The 17,529-nt window shown below is 34.4% G+C and overlaps 1 protein-coding gene across 4 annotated transcripts in view; it reads right to left on the bottom strand.

The window, feature by feature from the left end:
* Nucleotides 1–249: 249 nt before the first annotated feature.
* LOC143918394 (leucine zipper putative tumor suppressor 2) overlaps nucleotides 250–17,529 on the bottom strand; it is a 242,677-nt gene continuing 225,397 nt past the window's right edge. For 2 of the 4 annotated variants that reach the window (XM_077440292.1, XM_077440294.1), the window contains 3 exons: nucleotides 3,241–3,435; nucleotides 2,723–3,023; nucleotides 250–1,485 (listed from right to left, as the gene is read on the bottom strand). In XM_077440292.1, coding sequence (XP_077296418.1) covers nucleotides 775–1,485; nucleotides 2,723–3,023; nucleotides 3,241–3,435 — 1,207 coding nt within the window. In that variant the 3' untranslated portion in view covers nucleotides 250–774. The remainder of the gene's footprint in view (nucleotides 1,486–2,722; nucleotides 3,024–3,240; nucleotides 3,436–17,529) is intronic. The other 2 variants (XM_077440293.1, XM_077440296.1) reach the window with 1 other exon arrangement.

The raw sequence follows: 17,529 nt of genomic DNA, 5'->3' as shown, positions 1-17,529 counted from the left end.
ATTATGTACAATTGTAAATCCATAGATGTCTCAATGGATTAATTAATAAATTGTTGATTGGGTATTCTTCAGCTTCTAGAAATACAGTGATTTATGTAATAAAAATGCTGCATTGTTTGTAATTAATTGTCTAGGAAGGTGCATTGGGGTCTTCCTGTCAAGCCCTCTTGGTATATATCTATGTAGAATAATTGTATATATTTAAATTTAATTTAATTAGTATGGGTAATAATAATAGAAACAAACAAAATCTTTGTATAACTTGATTTTATTAAAAAAAAATAATAATTTTTACACATTTTCATGATGAAAATCATTACCGCTACATTTAATCAAATATTCAGTGCAAATGTTTTCGACGATATTCAACACCATTAAATATAATCAGTTTAACACCGTTCTATCGTGACCGTTTAGTAAAAATATTATATATTTATATATGTACATACAAAATGATTTGATAATAAATGTTTCAGGTCTCTTTCATAACATAGTCGGTCCCGACGCAGTACGAGCTAAATGTTTTAAGACTAAAAAATAAATATATGCATTTCGATCACAAGTAAAAAATTATACATTGAAAGTCACTCATCAAAGGTTAAGTTTTGTTGCAAGCGTGAGGAAAATATGACACAATATGTGTTACTCGATGGGGACAAGTTAATGTCTTCTTGGTAAAATCCGCGTTTCGCACATCATGTTAACCCACAATGTAAAGTGCCGCCCTACAGGGGAAATACGACTGCAAAACCAACTCTTTACAAGTAATCGTCGTTACAGCTCAATTGTCTTACCTAATTTTTCTACATTGTTCTTGTGCTTATTGCCCAGGTCTAATTCTAAAGTCAGGCTTTCAACTTCGGCTTCCAACGCTCTCGACTTGCGAAACATTTGAACGTAATTTAACTGTAACTGTTTCTGGTATCGCAGCACCTTTTCCTTTTCCTCGGACCATTTCCTTCGCTCCTTGTCGAATTCCTTTTTCTTATTGTCTATTTCACTCTTTAATCTCTCGATTTCGACGTTCGTATGGTACGGGTCCATACCGGGTGGATCCGGCAGCTCTCCGTTCAACCTTTGTACTTCGGCGTCTTCCAAACTGCTGTCGTTCGACGTCCAATGATATTCGTTCGCTGTTTTACAAACATCATATATTCCCCTGAGAGACCTGCCCGCTTCGATACCTTCGTAATTGCTCAAAGACACGTCGGACAACTCCTCTCTCAACTCTTTCAATTCCGTCTTCAGTCTTTCAATTTCACGGTTGCTTTGTTCTCTCGCTTTCATGGATTCCAATTCCGTCTCTTTGAGTTTGGAGTTCAGTTTGTGTGCTTCCCCCTGTAATAGTTTGAATTTTGTCTCTCTGTCGTCGCCGTCTGATCTTAGTTTCGATAAGTCTTTCTCTCGCCTATCCAAATTATCTTTGACTTGCCTTAATTCACTTTTAAATTGGAGAATTTCATGAACTTTGGCTGTTTGTTCACTCTGGAATATGAAAAATACTTTTATTAGAGGGAGAATTTCAGCTATTGCTAAATATAAGAATATAGTTACAGTGTTAGTTTATTATATTAATTTAGTAGTAATTGTGTTATGTATATTTTATTATAAGATAAGTCATTGCAAGGAATAAAATAAGTAAAAAGTATCTCTGATATTTCAGTTTAATATATTCCAGATTTACATATATAAGATTTTATATGTGAAGGAATTTGAGGCAGGGGTGGGCAATGACCCATTTAGCGTTTAAATAATTAAGGTTGTGGCTATTTGCAGGTACTATATCTGCGACAGGCGCAAAGCTTTCTGCGCATGCGCGTGAACTGTCACTGTCAGCGTGTTTACTGCTAAAATTTTGTTTTAAACCTCTTAAAATTTAGTTCGAACTCGTAAAGTGACGTAGAGTAAAAAATATAATCCAAATTAGTTAATATTATTAATTCAACCAAGTCTAGCATATATTAAATGTAAGAAATTATAATCGGATTATAAGTTCACGAGCATGCGCAGAAGGCTTTGCGCCTGTCGCAGATATAGTACCTGCAAATAGCCACAAGCAATAATTAAACCATATTTATTTGTCGATGCATTGAAACGAATTGTCGTTTGGCAGCATACAGTTTTTACACATCAATGGTTGAACCGTTTGCAAATGAAATTCAATCTTTTGCAAAGCAAAGAAGTATTTGGAAATGGCAATAATTCTTCTCGACGATAGTGATTCAAAGCCTAGAACACCTTGTTAAAAGGCAGTGGGAAATAAATAGGGGTAATATTTATATTTTCTCATATAAAGGTATCGAAGAAACTTTTATTGAACTCTTTCTATCAAGAGAGAGAATTTAATTTCAGTGGGAGTCCAAATTACAGACCCAAACTCTAATAATTCATTTCATTGAAAAACAAATGGGGGGCCTTTTGGTAAATTTTGTATGCGGGACAATTTTTTCTAGTTACGCCACTAGTTAAATAGAAAATATACAAAGGAATAACATACATAGTATGAAATAGCAAATTAATAATATAGTAATAAACAAATCATGTTCACATCTACAGGTCCAGAAATTTTGAACAATCATGTAATCCGTCCACGCTTTTCCTTTCATAATGATTGTAAGCTATTGAGTAAATGGAATGTTTAAATATTTTGAATGATCTGATTTTGTAATAAGGTTTGGCTTATGATTTATGGTTGAAAAACATTTATTATGTATGTATATACCTGTGCATCTTTCAGTTGCGTCTTTAGCAAGGAAATCTCGCCTGTTTTTTGGCACAGCGTCCACTCGGTGTCTTCTAAACGGGCACGCAAACGATCAGCCTCCTGTCGAGCACCTTCAGCCTCCTCGCACAGTCTCTTTTTGTCCTGTTGTAGTTGATAAGTTTGCATCATTAACATTTGCTCTAGCTTGAGAGCCTTTTGAGCCCCGGCACGCAGTCTGCTTTCATGCACGGCCTTCATCCGCCGTAATTCACGTTCCCAAACGCGTTCCTTTTCTTGGTACACTCTGGAAGATTGTTCACTGTTTGAATGGAAACAGGAAAAACATGAACATGTGCTTGCCAGACAAATAAAAATTTATAAGAAATTACAAAATAATGCCAATTCATATATATGTATATAAAAAAAATGTTTTTTATATTTTATTTATTTTTTATTTACAGCATGATTAAAAATCGGTTTTGTATTTAGATTATAAAATGTCATTTGAATTGCATGAATGTCTGTGAACTTCTTACCTGAATATGACTTGTTCATTGTGTTCCATTGTTTGACGGAGGTGAGCTAATTCAGAATCTCTATCTCGGAGTGCAGCTTCAAGTTCTGAAACTCCTGAATCGCAAGGTGACGGTGCCAATTGTTGTAGACTACCACCTTGAGTACCTCCAACACTAGTTGTTCCCACCATCCCGCGGTAAGACCACTTATGACCGCTGGAAATCAAAAGACATCAAAATTAAACTTCATACATTTTCATTGTAAGTCAAAGTAATTCACTAGTCAAATATTACGGTAGCGATAAATTATGACTCGTTATTATGCATATTATTATGAAACGTATTGGATATGCAAAATCACTCATCGGAACAGAATATTACAGTGGATGAGCATATGACTTAAATAATCAAGCCTTGAATTTTGATTTAAAATTAGTAGCGTGAAGACAATAACAATTTTTTTGAGAAAAAAATGAAACAAAATAAACTGTATTTATGATTTAATGAATGCTTATGATATTTTTAGTTGTTGTATTTATAATTTGATTCACTTTATGAATTGCAGTCGTAGTATGCTGTTTGATCTAATCAGCGATTAAAATCAACAAATCTAATTGCATTGGGAAAAAAGAAATAAATAAATTATAGCATATATTTATTGGATTAATTATTTTATTTATTTGAAATGATGTAACAAACTCAATGAAATAATATTTTCATTAAAAATTATGTAGAAATGTAAATTATGCAACTTCACACATATGAAAGTGAAAATATGTGTGTTTTTATGTTTATTTTGTATTTGTAACTAGTTTACTTGTAATTAGTACATAGCTTGAGAGTTACGTTGTGTTTGCATATCCAAAGTATACATAGAATAGATTCCGTGTCGTAAGGAAACGTGTTATATGGATCTGGACTGTATGTATACATACATATATACATAGTACATAAATGTTTATTTGTATATTTTTTAGCTGTGCAAACAGTTTTCTATTTGGAGTTACCAAATTTGGTATACAGCCTCATAGTACTCTAGCTTAGATTATAGACGAAAAAATTCTGGAAACCATACAAAGGAGATCGTGCTAAATAGTTGACGAAGCTAAGAAAAACGTGCTGTAGGAAAAAAGGTGTTTTAAACAGGATGACCATGACTGTATCAAATTTGAACTGCTTTCAAACGAATTACATATTGTAACGTGGTAACATGAGAGAGAGATTATCCACTGTCTGGGAATTCATGGCTGAACAATAGAGACCCCAGATTAGGCTCGTCACTTCACTGTAATGAATATCAAATGAGAGGTTTTGGATTCAATCCCTGGCCCAGTGTTGCTGGCCAGACCTTGAATATATGTATTTGAATCCAGGTTGATTTTGATTTTGCCGATTTATCTGATTTCATTGTTGAAACGGTTCCAAACAAATTGGCAACCTATCCTCATTTTTCCCATTATTTTAATATATAATTTCAAACTTATAATAGTGTAACGTGGGAACATGAGAGAGAGAGTATCCACTGTCTAAGTGCATTCGTGGGTGGACAATAGAGACCCCGGACTAGGCTAACGGAACTCAGCAAGTGCCCGAACAAAGGATACGCTGGAGTTCTCACTGACCTGGGCGTGAGCATGCGTAAACAATAGACTCACCAGGGTAGACTTTTAAGAGGGCTGGACTCCAGCGCGGTAAACGTACTACTAGTCATATGTGAACCAGTCACAGGACAACCGGTCGCTCTAGATCGGTCACACGTGATCACCCGTCACACTAAAACTGGTCACACCCCTAGAGCGACCGGTTGTCCTGTGACTGGTTCACATTTGACTAGTAATCACCGAACCCCCCAGCGCCTTGTCCATACAAACGTATTAGACTTCTCCCTTCCTCAATTATGGCACTAGAGAAATTATTTTTAATGTGCTATTTATATCCATCAAATAAATCAAAAATCAATTAATCAAAAAAATGAAACATGCCTATGATGGATATAAATAGCATATTAAAAAATGATTTCTCTAGTGCCATAATTGAGGAAGGGAGAAGTCTAATACGTTTGTATGGACAAAGTGCTGGGGTCCAGCCCTCTAAAGTGCCTACACAATAGACACATTAATGGATCGAGGAAGCTGTGATGGGCAACTTGTCCTTTGTAAGGATGTACCTTACAAAGGACTACTATAGTGAGCGGTGAATCCGTGTGGACCTCTTGAATCGCTGAATAAATACTGTGAAGCGATTTTGGCCTATCATTTGGATCCTGGAACCACCCCTACGCAACGATATATATGTAATATACAAGTCTGTATAGTCAATAGGTGTAAGATTTTTTTCAATTGAAATTTTTTGGTTTGTGAATTATTGGTTTTGTTTGGCCATGGCCTCGGTGGTCTGCAAAGTCAACGCTCCTCGAAGGAATCACAGTCGGCTAGTTTGGACGTTACGCTCGTTTCACAATGGAAAGCGTAATAATACGAAAATTAAATAGCCGAACATAAAATCTCTTGTTTTTTTTGTTTTTTAATTCAAGACGATAAAGTCTACGCGCAACACCATAACGCGGCAACCGTTGCATTAATTTCGGAATAATGTCGTTACGAAAATACAATATCGAATTTCAGTCGAGCGAGGATATTATTTAACGTTGGCTAATTTACTGTCCGCGCTCAAGGATTCGAAAGAAACTGTTATATGCAACGTCCTCCTTTCATTTTTACATATGAACAAATGCATACAGTATGCAATATCTACATATGTGCATAGGTATACATACATACGCACATTCAAATTATTATTTACTAGTGTTATGCCCGATGATTTCAACGGGTGGCTTCGAAAAGGAATTGATACACGAATTAAAATAAAGTTATATGTCATAAGACAAGGTAAGGACAAACTAGTTGTAAGTAGAGTAAGAAAGAATAAGACGGCTGGGGGTGTTTTTCACAGGGGTGTGCTCATGTATAATGCCCTCCCTGAGTGCGTCAGGTCTGCTAAAAACATGGATGCATTCCTGCGAGGTGCGAAGAGACACCTCTGTGAGGGACAGTACATTATTAATTACATAAGTTAATTATTTATTTATTTATTTATTTTAAACAGACCATTGTGGCATAACAGGAATTCCTAAAGCGCCACAATGGTCAAAAAATATAACACAAAAAAGAAAAAAAACAAAATAACAATTAACATAAACATAAATACATCCATACATACATAAAAAATAGCATTTATAATAACAGATAAAGTAAAAATATCAAATAAAATATGGCATAAGGAATGCCTTGCACCTACAGCCAGTTTCAATAAATATGTAAGAAACAACTACAAATACAAAACATCCCTGTAAGGCCCAAATGGAAGAGAGTTAATCAAAATTTCACTCATAAATCACAATCAATCATGAAAACAATGATGAGCGCAGACTACCAGATAAATGGGTTAGAGTAATTTCCGACAATTTACGCTCACTAAGGTGGAAAATATCACATTCAGTCTCGGCAGCAACGATTTCATTAAGAAGTCGGATAGCTCTTGGAATAGGAGCCATTCGAAAAAGGACTGTGCGGGCAGGAGGTACAGCCAGCAAATGATGATGTCTACCACGCACATAGTGAATAGGGACATAAAGCCCCAACTGCTCCAGCAACAACGGGCATGACGTATTACCACGTAAGAGCAGGAGAACGAAACGAATTAATGAGAAGTTTCTCCGAAGTTCAAGGGAATTATACCCAAGCATGCCCAAAAGGAAAGGAGTGGGGTAGAGATATGGGTAATACCCATATTCTTTCCTATATAGGAAACGAAGAAATGCTTTTTGCACTTTCTCAATCATCAGAGAGTAATTTGCTTCATGCGGATTCCACACAATCGCATTATACTCTAGCTTACTTCTCACAAGCGAATTGAAAAGCAAGCGAGAAGACAAAGGATTGGAGAATAATCTTGCATATCATAATTATAAATTTTAGAGTTAAGTATAATAATTAAGATGTATTTTTAAATTAGCTTGATAGCTAAAATATATATAAATAAATAAAATAAAAAATATATAAATATGTATAGTGGTTCCCAGAAAGATACACTAAATTGCACTGAATAGTAGCGCAGTTTCGAAAAGTCCTAATTTTCAAAGGCGCTCAAACATAACTTACGCAATAGAATTCCACAAAAATAGGTAGGTACCTTCCGCTAACATACAAATATCCCCTGACGCTTTTTTTGTGGAATTATATTGCGTTAGTTCTTCTTGAGCTTCTTTGAAAGTCTGGATGTCCCGAGAGTGCCACTAGCTCGAGTGCATTTTTCCGGTAACCAAATATAGTGTAAGGTAATTTATAGGCGCGCGTGTGTATTACATAATGCGTCTTTCGCCCGCGTCGGAATGATGAATGAATGTGTGTGTGTCCTTTGTGGATGTGTGTACGTGTGTACGCTTCCGCGCAGCGCATCTGACGCTGACGCCACCCGTTCGCTCAATATTAAGAGTGGGTCTGGGTCAGTGCAAGGAAAGTGACTTGATGGGAAGTCGGTCGGGGTTATCTATCTCTTTAATCATAATGTAACCCTGGCACATGGTAAAGATCTTTCAAATCTCTAACCCCGACCTACGCTAACGACGAGTCGACGAATCAATTTAAATTTTTCCATCTTTCGACTTTCTATTAAGTCACTTGCCTTGCAGTGACGGCCACCGATCAGGAGCACATGTCAGATGCTCCACACCCCCCCCCACTTCCACGCTATTCCACTTCCCGGGGCCCCTCGACACGATCGGTCGTCACATAGCGGATGCTTTGATTTTGATTTTTAAATGCTTTTTATTATTACGAAATTATGTTCACAATACATCTTATATCTATTTTAATAGCTACTGATCTACTGATCATTTTCTATTTTACAATTTAATTTAATTTGGTTAGTAATCACAGTATTATATTATTCTAATGTTAATATAAAGCATAATAGGAAAAAGAGCTCAAAAACCTATTTACAATCCTTATATAGTGGATGCTTAAAATGTGCCCATTGGTCTGAATGTATCGTCGTTGCTCTAATTGGTCAAACGTTTTAGTCCACGTGGACCACTTCACGCTGATTGGTTGTGCACTTCGTTTGCGTGTATTTATTTTATTAAATGTCTCTAGGCACAACATACATATACTCCTGGCATTATAAAATTTGTTTTTTTTTAATCTCCATACTGGTTGACGCGTCGCCATTTTACATATTGGTCACTTGAATTTATAAAGTTCAAATATGAAAGTCTGTCATATCATTAGAATAAATTCGCCAAAACTGTAGCGAAGTGCCTCATCACTTTCCATTTCAATGAATTGCTCTTTTAGGGTGAAAACACATTGAGGGGGACGTGGTGCGTGTTTTAGATACTTATACCCCCTGGAGTGTTTTTGGTGATATTTTATCCTTGTATTTATTCTTGCTTGACAGTGATCGATAACGGCGAATAGCATATTTGAAGAAATGTGGGAGAAACTTGTTGCATATGGATATGCATACACGTGCGACTTCCCAAACATATTGATGAAATCTTTCTGTATGTCAACTTTTGGGGAAATTAATGTTTTCACATCCAAAAAGTTGATTAAAGGTCGGGAAAGAGGCACGTTTAATTTCTTCCACCTTTTTTATCCATAATTATTTTTTATCCAATCGACCCAATCCTTGGATTGATACATACACTGTATTTGGATCTAGATCCACTGTATTTGATGTTTACTATTCACTAGATACTAACTACATAATAGTAATATATTATTTAAATATCATGTATATGTAATATGTAATATAATGTACTATTATATAATTTTAATTCAGATGGTCAACAATTGCAAATAACTGAATTTTTCTTGGTACTCATTAGCTTAACGAGCAGGGGCCGGTATTGGCTGAAATTAAAAACTTGAATGGTGAACTCATATGGACATATGAATTTAAATATTAAGGATTTCTTCTATTATAATTTTCCAGCAGCATGGCTTGGTGGTTGCGTTGATACTAAGCACCGAGAGGTCACCGGGTATGATCCCGCCATTGAAAATAATTTATTCCGAGTATAATCTTTAATGCTGCTGGTCAGAGTTGGATATTTGTGACTCCAAGTCAATCGTTTTCTACCAGAGTTTGCTAAATTATATGATTTCATTGTTGAAGCGGTTCCTTCATAAAATTGGCAAAAACCATCCTACCCACTATGTCACCACTATTTGAATATGATTTCAAAAGTTTATCCATAACATAGATGTCTCGCAAATTTTCTTGTATATCGTATTTGTTCTATACTTATATGTCTTCTTTAATGTCACTGTGGCTAATATGTAAATAAATAAATAAATTATATATCATCAACTTTATACCATCCCACTCGAGGTTGGCTGTTTGGGTATTGTTTCCAAGTATTTAAGAATTCAAAAGTTTTTAAGCAGGACGGTGAGGTTTGGTCACCGGGTTCGATCCTGTGAGCTGGCCGCGGTTGAAAATAATTTATTTCGAGTATAATCTTTAATGCTGCTGATCAAACTTGGATATTTGTGACTTCAAGTCAATCGTTTCCTATCAGAGTTTGCCAGTTTATCTGATCTTATTATTACTAGCCTCTTCTTACATCGCTTTAGCTTGTGTCGTCTGACGAAATTTGCGTTCTTATCCGATCGTTTTAAAATTTTGCCATTTTGCTCGGTTTGGTCATCAATATATGTGGAAATCAAATTCGCCATTACGATGGTCAAAAATAATCGTAATAGACATGTGTTAAAATACTCCATTATCGTTTTCGGTGACGTCTATTTGCCGTATTTATCCACGTTGCCGGATTTATCCACACTGTTCCGATCGTTTTTTCCCTTTTCGCCATCCTCTCGCTATGTCAGATTGTAATTGTTTAAACGCCTATAACTTCTTCTTTTTTCACTCTATATTTTATAAAATTTGCTTTATAGGTTCTCATTATTGTTAAAGCGGTTCCTCCATCAAATTGGCAAAAACCATTTTACCCACTATGTCACCACTATTTGAATATGATTTCAAACATTTATTACGTATAAAATAGGTAGATATTGCCAGCAGCATAGCTCGGTCGTTAAGCTTCTGCTTAGCGTCGAGAGGCGCCGGGTTCGATCCCATGAGCTGACCTCGATTGAAAAAAAAATTTCTGAGTATATCTGTAGTGTTGCTGGCCAGATTTGGATATTTGTGACTCCAGATCGATCGTTTCCTATCAGAGTTTGCCAATTTTCTCTGATTTCATTGTTGAAACGGTTCCCGGCAAAATTGGTTAAATACCCTTCCTACCTACTATGTCACCACGATTTGAGATTGATTAATGTACAATAAAATTTATGTACAATTCATAGATATCTCGTTAATTTGCGAGTTTTTCAGTGTCTCGTAATTCAGCGACTAATAGCGTATAATAAAAAAAAATGCTGCATTGTTTGTAATTGGCCAGGAAGGCGCATAGGGGTTACCTGTAAGGCCTTCCTGGTATAGTGACTGTAATGATACTGTGGCTAATATGTTAATAAATAAATAATATATCTTCAACTTTATACCATCCCACTCGAGGTTGGCTGTTAGGGTCTTGTTTCCAAGCATTTAAGAATTCAAAAGTTTTTAAGCAAGTCGGTATGTATGGCTTGTAAATCTGATGTGGTGAGGGGGATCGATTTGCAAGTTTGTTTTGTAATCGTTGGATCATTACATTAAGTATTTAACGGGTGCACACGAAGGGGAAGGCGCCCAAGCGATGCTCAAGCTGTGGGTTTCCGCTCACGAGGGTCGCGTGCTCGGGAAAATCTCGTCTCAGACACGCTCCAAAACTTTTTTCCTCGATTTGAAACGTAAAACGATGTTGAACATTCGAATTATGCAGACAGCATAGGCGGGAAACCAACCTTGTGGAACGGGCGTGTTCTCACTTTCCACAAACATCATCGCATCGGTGGAAAACGTGATAATGCTCATGGATAATATCGGATTGTATGTAATTGTGACGTTTCACCAACAAGAGCATCACTGGCAGAATCATTCGATGGCTGTTTAGCAATTTTGTGGTTTAAAAAGTAAAAGTGCTCATGAAACTGAGAAATCTTATTACATATACACTGTGCATACTGTTTACAGTTTTTATACTTCAATTTTAACCTTTTGTAAATGAAATTCAACCTTTGGCAAATCAAACTCAACCTTTTGCAAATCTAATTCAACCTAAACTAAAAAAGAAAATTGTAAAAAAAATTGACTGCAAAAGGTTGAATCATTTGCAAAAGGTTGAATTTGATTTGCAAAAGCTTGAATTTGATTTGCAAAACATTGAATTTGATTTGCAAAAGGTTGAATTTGATATGCAAAAGGTTGAGTTTGGTTTGAAAAAGGTTGAATTTTATTTAGGAAAGGTTGAATTAGATTTGCAAAAGGTTGAATTTGATTTGCAAAAGGTTGAATTAGATTTGCAAAAGGTTGAGTTTGATTTGAACAAGGTTGAATTTTATTTAGGAAAGGTTGAATTAGATTTGCAAAAGGTTGAATTTGATTTGCAAAAGGTTGAATTTGATTTGAAAAAGGTTGAATTTGATTTGCAAAACATTGAATTTAATATGCAAAAGTTTGAATTTCAATTTCAAGGTTGAATCATTTGCAAAAGGTTGAATTTGATTTGCAAAAGCTTGAATTTGATTTGCAAAACATTGAATTTGATTTGCAAAAGGTTGAATTTGATATGCAAAAGGTTGAATTAGATTTGCAAAACATTAAATTTAATATGCAAAAGTTTGAATTTGAAGTGTAAAAACTGTATAATTATTAGCTTTTTGAACTAAAGCAATAATATTACATACATATATTGCTATCAGTACCATAAAGGGCACAAAGGGTTCTTTGTAATGGCACTAGAGATTGGAATTTACCGTAAAATTTTATAAACCGTTAACGGTAAATGATTTTTTTAATATGACTTTATATATATGTACGCGCGAAATAATTTATCAAAAGTTGAAGCATGTATTTTTTGAGTGACAAAATTTTCATTTCAATGCAATAAACAATAATTAAATGATTTTAATATACTTTTGGACATACGTATGTATATTTTCTATAGCATATGTATGTATGTACATACATACATATGTACATGTTACAGTGAAAGCATATTTCAAGTGAAAATATATTTCACCAATTAAAGCAGTGAAAATGTATTTACAATGAATCTACAACGTTTAAGTCTATAAATTTAACCTTAACAACCCAATCTTAATTGAATAGGGCCAACCTTTACTTAACCTGAAATTTGATTTCACTGAAACGTTAGTGAAAATATACATAAATATACATACATACATATAACACATAATATTTCCAATACAGCAAATTGTTTTTCATTGTTCAAATTTTTAAAGGTAATTTACTCAAAACAACGGCTCATGATGTATTTATGTTGTTAATGGATTTTCGTTGAATCTATCAAACAAAACATAACCCAGGCGTCTTCTAAACTAAAATAGTTATTTGAATTTAAATATTACAAGTAAACAAGTAATACAAAATTAATAGAATTTACATACATAATGACCACTCTAATGTAATTAAAAATTTTGAATACAAAGGTATTATTAAAACCATGAATATATTTATAAAAGTACCTCATTTGATCTGTCCCAGTCCACGACAAACACTGACTAATCATGCCAATGTTTCAACTACGCAAATGCAAATTTATCGGACGCTTATCATCTAAACGAGTATTTGTTTAAGCGAGACTCACGATATCGGCTGATAGCAGCATTAGAAGGTTGTCACAATGTTTGCAAATTGAATTCGATCTATTTTGAAGTGCAAATGAGTGTAAAAATGCATCCGAAGCACCACAATGCAATGGTAGGCACGTCTCGCTCGCTCGACAACGAAACACAACACTGAGGCGCACTCAACTACCGTTCAATTTGTAAGGGCAACAGTTCGTTAAATTCGAGAATCACAAGGAGAGAAAAAAGATGGTAAAACAACGACGATGTAACAGACAAGACTGCCGAGCGTGAAGAAAACTTAGAGAGAAACTAACGACTTGGAGAGAAAACGCACCAATGCTATGTATTATATACGTATATATATATATGTATGTGAGCAAACTAGGAAAATAGAAATAATTCTTGTTTTTTTATTGTGATTTATGAGAAATGAAAGGTCGATCCACTTGTATGAGAATCTCCTTAAAAGTACATACTGACATAGTTGCATTTAGATTAAACCTAGCTTTTTATTATATGTGCATACATTTTTACAGCGGTGTCATTCTATTGGGTTTGCTACAAATCGCTGCAAACAATGCATGCTCATTTCAAATTCGGTATTTGACGTCTTGACGAAATTCGCGACTGTTTGTTTCTACCTGCACAGTAGGTACTGCTGCGTCGTAGGGAAAAAAAACATTTTTTCCCAACTTCCCCGCTAGTTAAACCCCCAGCACCCCTCAGTTAGTGAAGACAAGATCTCCGACCAAAATCACACGTCAGGGCCCATCTATGTGTATTATAAATCAATGGCATGCACGAAAGATGAGATACTCATTGGGTCGCGTGCATTGATGATTGGCAATTGTTAGAATTGAGTTTGAGTGATCTTTCTGGTAAGTTTAAAAAGGCAAAAGTCGAGACAACAGTATCAGGATCACAAGAGGAGTGGAGAGGTACATATATTGGGAATCTGACATATAGTTTGCATAAGTGCGAGCAGTACTCGCGCCAAAATATATGCGTGCGAAAGAGACGTCCATACGTTCGACATTGATACAAGTTCGAGTGAACATGCGGTTAAACAGTCGCGAATTTTGTCGAGACGAAAAATACCGAAATCATAATGAGCATGCAGTCGCGTGTTTTGCAGCGATTTGTAGCGGAGTGTGTTCTATTGCTGTCTGTGGATTTCCGGAAACCTAATGTTTAATTTTTGTTAAAAATTATACCAATGTTCAAAAAACTTCGAAAATAGCTTCGGAAGGACCTTATTTTCCGTTATGCACGAGTAAAAATAGCTGTTAGCTATTCAACGTGAACTGCACAGCTGCACTCGATATCCTTCTGAGAAGAGATCGGCGGAAAAATTGCCTTTGCCCACAAAAAATGGTTCACTATTGTCAACCTTATTTACTTCACTAATGTTTCACTTCGCTAACGATTCAGTGTATCTATTCCTACAGTCTTCCGATCGTTTTGAAACTTTGCCATTTTGCGCGGTTTGGTCAACGATGGAAATTTAAATCGATTCTGATAGTTCGATGGTGAAAAATAATCGTGATAGACACGTTTAAAAATGCAAACATTTTGGACAACTTGACGTTTAGCGGCCAGTAACCTTATATGTTTGACTTTCCGCCACCCTCTCGTTTTGTCAGATTTTAATTTTTTAAACGTCTATAAATTTATCTTTTCACACTGTATTTTTGCTTGAAACGTATCTAATATGTAATTTCGAAAGAGACTTTGTAACTATGTAAGGTTTGTTGGGAGCATCGAAAACAAATCAAAGTTTCTATGACGATCGTTGAATATGATTTGTTTTTCGATTCAAATAAATCTAATAAAAAACAAATGAATGTTTACTATTAAATTAACCATGTTTAAGCGGTTTATATTATATTATATTAGTTATATATGTAATAAACGGTGTTTAGTCTAATCCGCGTATATCATTGAGAAGCCTTTGCATCTCGATCCTACATTTATACGTATGTATGTATTTATGTAGTTTTGAAACTGAAAAAATAAATGGTTTAAAATGTGAAAGTATACTGAAATTTTTTTGATTTTTCTAACAATGACACACTAATTGGTGAAGACCAATTTTTGTGCCTCAAATTCTAGCATAATTTAAAATTAATTAGTATTTAAAGAATATATTACACGAGAAACAGACTTTTTAACAATAACGTAATAATGCAATATGTGTAGCATAAATAAAATATATAATTTAAGCCAATATTATGCTGCTCACATTTCTATACTTTAAATTTAAATTTAAATAAAAATTTAAATTTTATATACATATACATATATACATGTAATTTGAGGTAAAATTTATCAAAACCATATTTTTTTAATATTTAGAATGAATTTAACATAATAATAAAATATTAATTCGTTGTTGACTGAAGTTTTTGTATTTAAATCAGGTGTATTTTATTATAAGATAGGCCATAGCAAATAATCAAATTAGAAAATGGTTGTTCAGCATGTTTATATATTAAATATTTATTATATTTGCTTTTTGTCAGGTCGTGAAAAAGCCTAACATTTATAATTAAAAGATGTATGAGAGATCCTATATTTATTTATTTATATTATGAGCAGAGATTGGCGGTCAAGTTACACACAAAAAAATGGTTCATTCTTGTCAACATTTTTTTTGCTCTCTTGATTTATAGACTAGTGGTTAGCATATTATGTTTTCGAGCAGATTTGTCACGGGTTCAAGTTCCACTAGAGTCCCGCTGCTGGCCAGACTTTGGTTTGTGACTCCAGATCGATCGTTTCTTATTAGAGTTTGCCAATTTTTCTGATATTCATTGAAACGCTTCCTGTAAAATTGGCATTTTCTTCCTATCTCTGTCAGTAATCTGAAGGTATTCAGCGTCTTGAGGTTCGCCAATTTGATTATAAAAATGCTGCAAAAGTTTCTCCATAGATGTCACCGTGGATGTTTGTATGAATTCACATTGTATAAAATGCTTATTTATATTGATTGATAGTATTTGTATTGTAAGTGCACTAGTTGCTTTGGAGCAATCTGTAAAGGCGAGTGTTCATGTTCTATGAAATAAAAAAAGATGTAGCGCTCGAACACAGAAGATTGTACGTATAAATGATTAGGTTGGCACGCTTGGTTCGAGTGGATATTTAAGTTGGTATGCTGCGTAACGAAACGAAAGCTCGTTGGTTTAAAGCACCGAGCGAGTCTTACTAACCACCTGTACTTCGTGTCCCTTCACGAATTAAATCATGCACATAATATATGTATATTGTATCGATTGATTGATTGTATTGTATCTGTATAAGTGCACTCGTCGCTTTGGAGCGACATGTAAAAGCGAGTTTTTATGTCCTATGAAATAAAAAAATAAATACAATTTTGAGTTTATAAGTACATACTACATGTACAAGTGCCTTCTGATAATTAAAAAATGGATTACTGCTGTTTAATCATAGTATATTTTTTTTTGTTTTATTATAGTCATCGCTGTAAGTTCGACTAAGCGAAACCGATTGTAATAAATTAAGACGAATGGTAAAACAGCGTTTTATATGCAAATTATAGGAATTCCCACAAATGGAAGTGAGTATAGATATGTAGAATCGCACTGTAAACTGTTATAAGAGGTTGTCTTCTTTATTAAAAATCGTATTATATTTCAATTACATGTTTATATTTAAGGTGTTTCGTCGAGACTGCACTAATTGCTAAAGATAAATAAAACGGGTCATGATTTTGCCGTTCGAATATGAAACTTTTTGATGTAAATATTTGAACAGTGAGTAAGAAAAGTGAGTGTCCGAAGAAAACAAATATGTCCGTCGTTAAATTGATACGGGGCGATTACTCGACGCATAAATACATATAAAGCTTTATCTCTTTTTTTTGTGAGAGAGAATTGTAACGACGACGAAGAGTAAAAAAATGTAACTCTCTCGTTTTCGTTGTAAATGCGTCTTAATAAATTGTGTACGAACGAGGCTCAAAGGCTACTTTAAGTATACGTAATTTGGGGAATGTTAAAATTCGTGTTCTTCGAGTTTGATTGCTTTGTTTTTCTTGACGTTTTTATGCACGGCAAATGCTAAATCGTGGGTGTTTATCTGTCTTCTGTAATTGTTTAAAATGTCTGCGCATAAAAAGGAACTTAAGTATGTATGTTTAAATGCGTAACAGTTTTAAAAGATTTTTTAAATTTGTGTACTGTGAGCTTAGTATGAACATTCAACGATAGATGGTGTATGCGAAAAAACAAATAAAGAAACTATTTTGAAATGTTTAATTGAAATCAAAAACAACTGAATAAAGATTACACATTGTATTGAACCAATTTATTTGCACTGCCATCTATTGTCAAATTAAAAAATTACCCACGGACGCAAACCGATACTAATTTTCTACGAAAATTTATTCTTTTGCAAATGCGCTATTCAAAAATATGAACGATCGAAGATGTTCTTGTCCAAATTATGTTTATTTATGACGGTCGTTAAATAAAACAGACCGTTAAATTTAAATTTTGACGCGTGGGTTACCAGTGCAAAA

The sequence above is a fragment of the Arctopsyche grandis genome, chromosome 10 (genome assembly GCF_051622035.1).
Source record: "Arctopsyche grandis isolate Sample6627 chromosome 10, ASM5162203v2, whole genome shotgun sequence".
In the NCBI taxonomy this organism is placed as follows: Eukaryota; Metazoa; Arthropoda; class Insecta; order Trichoptera; family Hydropsychidae; genus Arctopsyche; species Arctopsyche grandis.
This window is presented reverse-complemented; position numbering and strand designations above follow the sequence as displayed.